At 33.9% G+C, this 3,025-nt stretch overlaps 1 protein-coding gene across 1 annotated transcript; it reads left to right on the forward strand.

Moving 5' to 3' along the window:
* Positions 1 to 742: 742 nt before the first annotated feature.
* On the forward strand, positions 743 to 2,319 carry LOC110032582 (4-coumarate--CoA ligase-like 3; the record flags this gene model as incomplete). The annotated part of the gene is given in 4 exon segments (XM_020736252.1): positions 743 to 1,036; positions 1,774 to 1,919; positions 2,053 to 2,120; positions 2,217 to 2,319. Coding segments are annotated over 4 exon segments (549 nt in total), but the record flags the coding sequence as incomplete, so codon positions are not given.
* Between the last annotated feature and the right edge of the window lie 706 nt (positions 2,320 to 3,025).

Genomic DNA, 3,025 nt, shown 5'->3' on the forward strand with positions numbered 1-3,025 from the left:
TTTGGTTGATTTTGTTTGATTTATGAATTATTGTTTGCTTTTTGGTTCCAAATTAAATGTTATTTTTGATTTGGCTCAGTTTTAAAAGAAGAAAAAACTTCCCTTAAACTAAAAACTCGAATTACATTGCAATTAAAATCTATCCATCAACCAGTTGGTTTCATAAATCTGTCATTTAATCAATCTGAACTCATCGAGAGCTCGAATCTTTGCTAAGATTTGAAAATTTTATGAAGTCAAAATCAAACCTAATAAACCAAATTTATTTTGATTTTCAATTCAACATCTTATTTGATTATTTCAACCTTCATCATTTTTTTTTCTTTAGTTTGACTTTGCCAACCAATTTAACTGAAAAGACTAATTGTACACGTCTATGCAGACTTCTCTAAGGGCATGCTTATATAGTTGCTTGAAGCTATAAAAAATATTTTAAAAAATGGTGAATACAAGTCATTATTTTTGTTAAACATGTCTTCCTATTTACATGCAACCAAATGAGCCCTAAGAAGAGCTTGAACTCCCATTCCCAAGGAAGGGAATTTCACTTCCTTAATAAACATGACATAAACATATTGAGTTTTAAAATTTCGAATGGCTGTTGTCAGGGTTGTTGACATAAAAGTGCAATTTTTTTTTTATATGTTTAGTTTCCTTATCAATGAAATTTCACATGTTAACAATTCACAAGATGGGAATCAAATTCTCATGACTCAACATCAGTCATGTACATTTTCGCCTTGTCAATTATATACCACCTGTTACATATGTATTGAGCAAATTCATTATTTTGCACTTCTTTCCATGAATCTAACAACATATTTCCTGGAAATTATTATCGTGCAGGGATATGGTATGACCGAATCGACCGCAGTAGGAACTCGTGGTTTTAATACTGAAACTTGTAAAAAGCATACTTCAGTAGGACTGCTTGCTCCAAACACGGAAGCCAAAGTAGTTAATTGGGAAACGGGGATCTCTATGCCTCCTGGAAGAAGTGGAGAGCTATGGCTGCGTGGACCTGCAATAATGAAAGGTAACTGAACAAAACATTTGTTCAAATGTTAAAAAAAACATGGTACATGTTAAGAGATGGTTCTTCCCTGCAATTTTATTTACTTCGAATCTTTTTCTTACTCTGTAACCTGAATGTATCTTAAGACAATATTATGTATTTCATTTTCCTTCAATCCAAACAGCCTTAATGGAATTGCTAGACTGATTTTGTTCTGATTGACGCTAATTGTTTTGGTTCTTTTTCTTATTTTGAAGGGCACCACTATGATAATTGACATTTTGGCTGATTCAGCATTATGTGCTTAGCTTTATGGTTATGGTTATAAATAACATTTCATGTCAACAGTTTCGTGGGAAGATTTGGGTTAGATAATATATTGTATTGTAAGAAAATGTTATCCTTGATCCTTCTCTTGTAAAATAGAAAGAAATGTTTCATAAATGGATTAAAACATTTTGCAGTTCAAGAAGAAATGCATGTAACATGAGCAAACTTTAGTCAATGATATCCTCATCCTAAATTTTCAGATAAATTCATTGATAATTTTATTATGTTTAAAAATACAAAAATGCCTAATGAGAAGTTTAGAGGCTATTAATAGGGTTAGCATAGATAGTTTCAATAAAATTTATTACTTGTACCATCTCACGATATTTATGTAGTATATATTTAGTTATGAAGAAATCTGTTGCATCTTACAGACAATTAATTTTCTTACTTATATCATCACACGAACATTTCTTGGTCTTTTATAGGATACTTGAATGGTGAGAAGGAAAGTGCATCTGTCATTGACAAAGATGGTTGGTTTAAGACGGGAGACATAGTCTATTTTGATGAAGATGGATACTTATTCATTTTGGACCGATTAAAGGATACAATCAAATACAAGGGATTTCAGGTATTACACTGCAAAAACTTTTTTATTTTATATACAATTGTGTAAGATTCCACATGCTTGAACTTTCCTTACCTATTAATACCAGTTTTTCTTGACATTAATGTCGCTTACAGTAATTGAGTTATTCATGTAGATAGCTCCAGCAGACCTTGAAGCCTTGTTGATCTCCCACAATGAAATCCTCGATGCAGCAGTGACATCGTAAGCTTTCAGTTCATATGAGGGATAATAAACTTTAGCGTAGTATTATTTAAATTTTAAATTGTATTGGTATAATTACCCTAGTTCATTGTGCAGAGCCTTTGATGAGGAAGCTGGGGAGATACCAGTTGCATTTGTGGTTCGGAAATCTGGAAGCAATCTTTCTTCAAATGAGATCATGGAGTTTGTAGCCAAGCAGGTAATTTTCAACATTCTCTGGTTCTGTCTTCAACAATTCATAGACTAGCATTCAATTATAGCTGGATAATTTTGTTGTGAAAAACAACGACAATAAAGTTAAAAATGGAATGAGAAAATTGACACACAGAAAAACATAAGAGCGACAAACAGATTTACGTGTTTCGAAAAATTTGCCTACGTCCACGGAGCTACAGAGAATTTTATTTCTTTGAGGAATTATACCGTCGAGCGCCTCGACGTTTACAAAAAAATCTCTATTTTCTTCTCTCACTTCCTGTCTCTCTGTCTCTCTTCCTCTCTTTTCTCTTAGCTCTCAATAGGGCTTGGCTTGGCCTTGTTTGGCTTTGTTTGCCTTGAGGCTTGACATCTCCTTTAAGCCAAATGATGTTATTTATAGAAATCAGAAAAGCGGTAGGTCAGAGGTAGGTGAGCGGTAGGTGGGGGGTGATAGGTGAGAGGTAGGTGGGTGTGGTAGGTGGGTGTGGTAGGTGAGATACTTAATTAAGAAGCTAATTAAATTCGGTGAACCGGGTCTCCACATTACCCAACAATTCTCTCACTTGGAGACTGAGACACTGAATGCATCACCTACTGGCTGTATCATCTACTAGCTGTATCAATTTTTTCCTCAAATATAATATCTTTCACTTCTGCAACTCAAAGCCTCTGTCTTCATGTTAGAAGACCAGCTGAAGTTGAGCACA

Source organism: Phalaenopsis equestris, unplaced genomic scaffold (assembly GCF_001263595.1).
Source record: "Phalaenopsis equestris unplaced genomic scaffold, ASM126359v1 Scaffold000975, whole genome shotgun sequence".
Taxonomy (NCBI): Eukaryota; Viridiplantae; Streptophyta; class Magnoliopsida; order Asparagales; family Orchidaceae; genus Phalaenopsis; species Phalaenopsis equestris.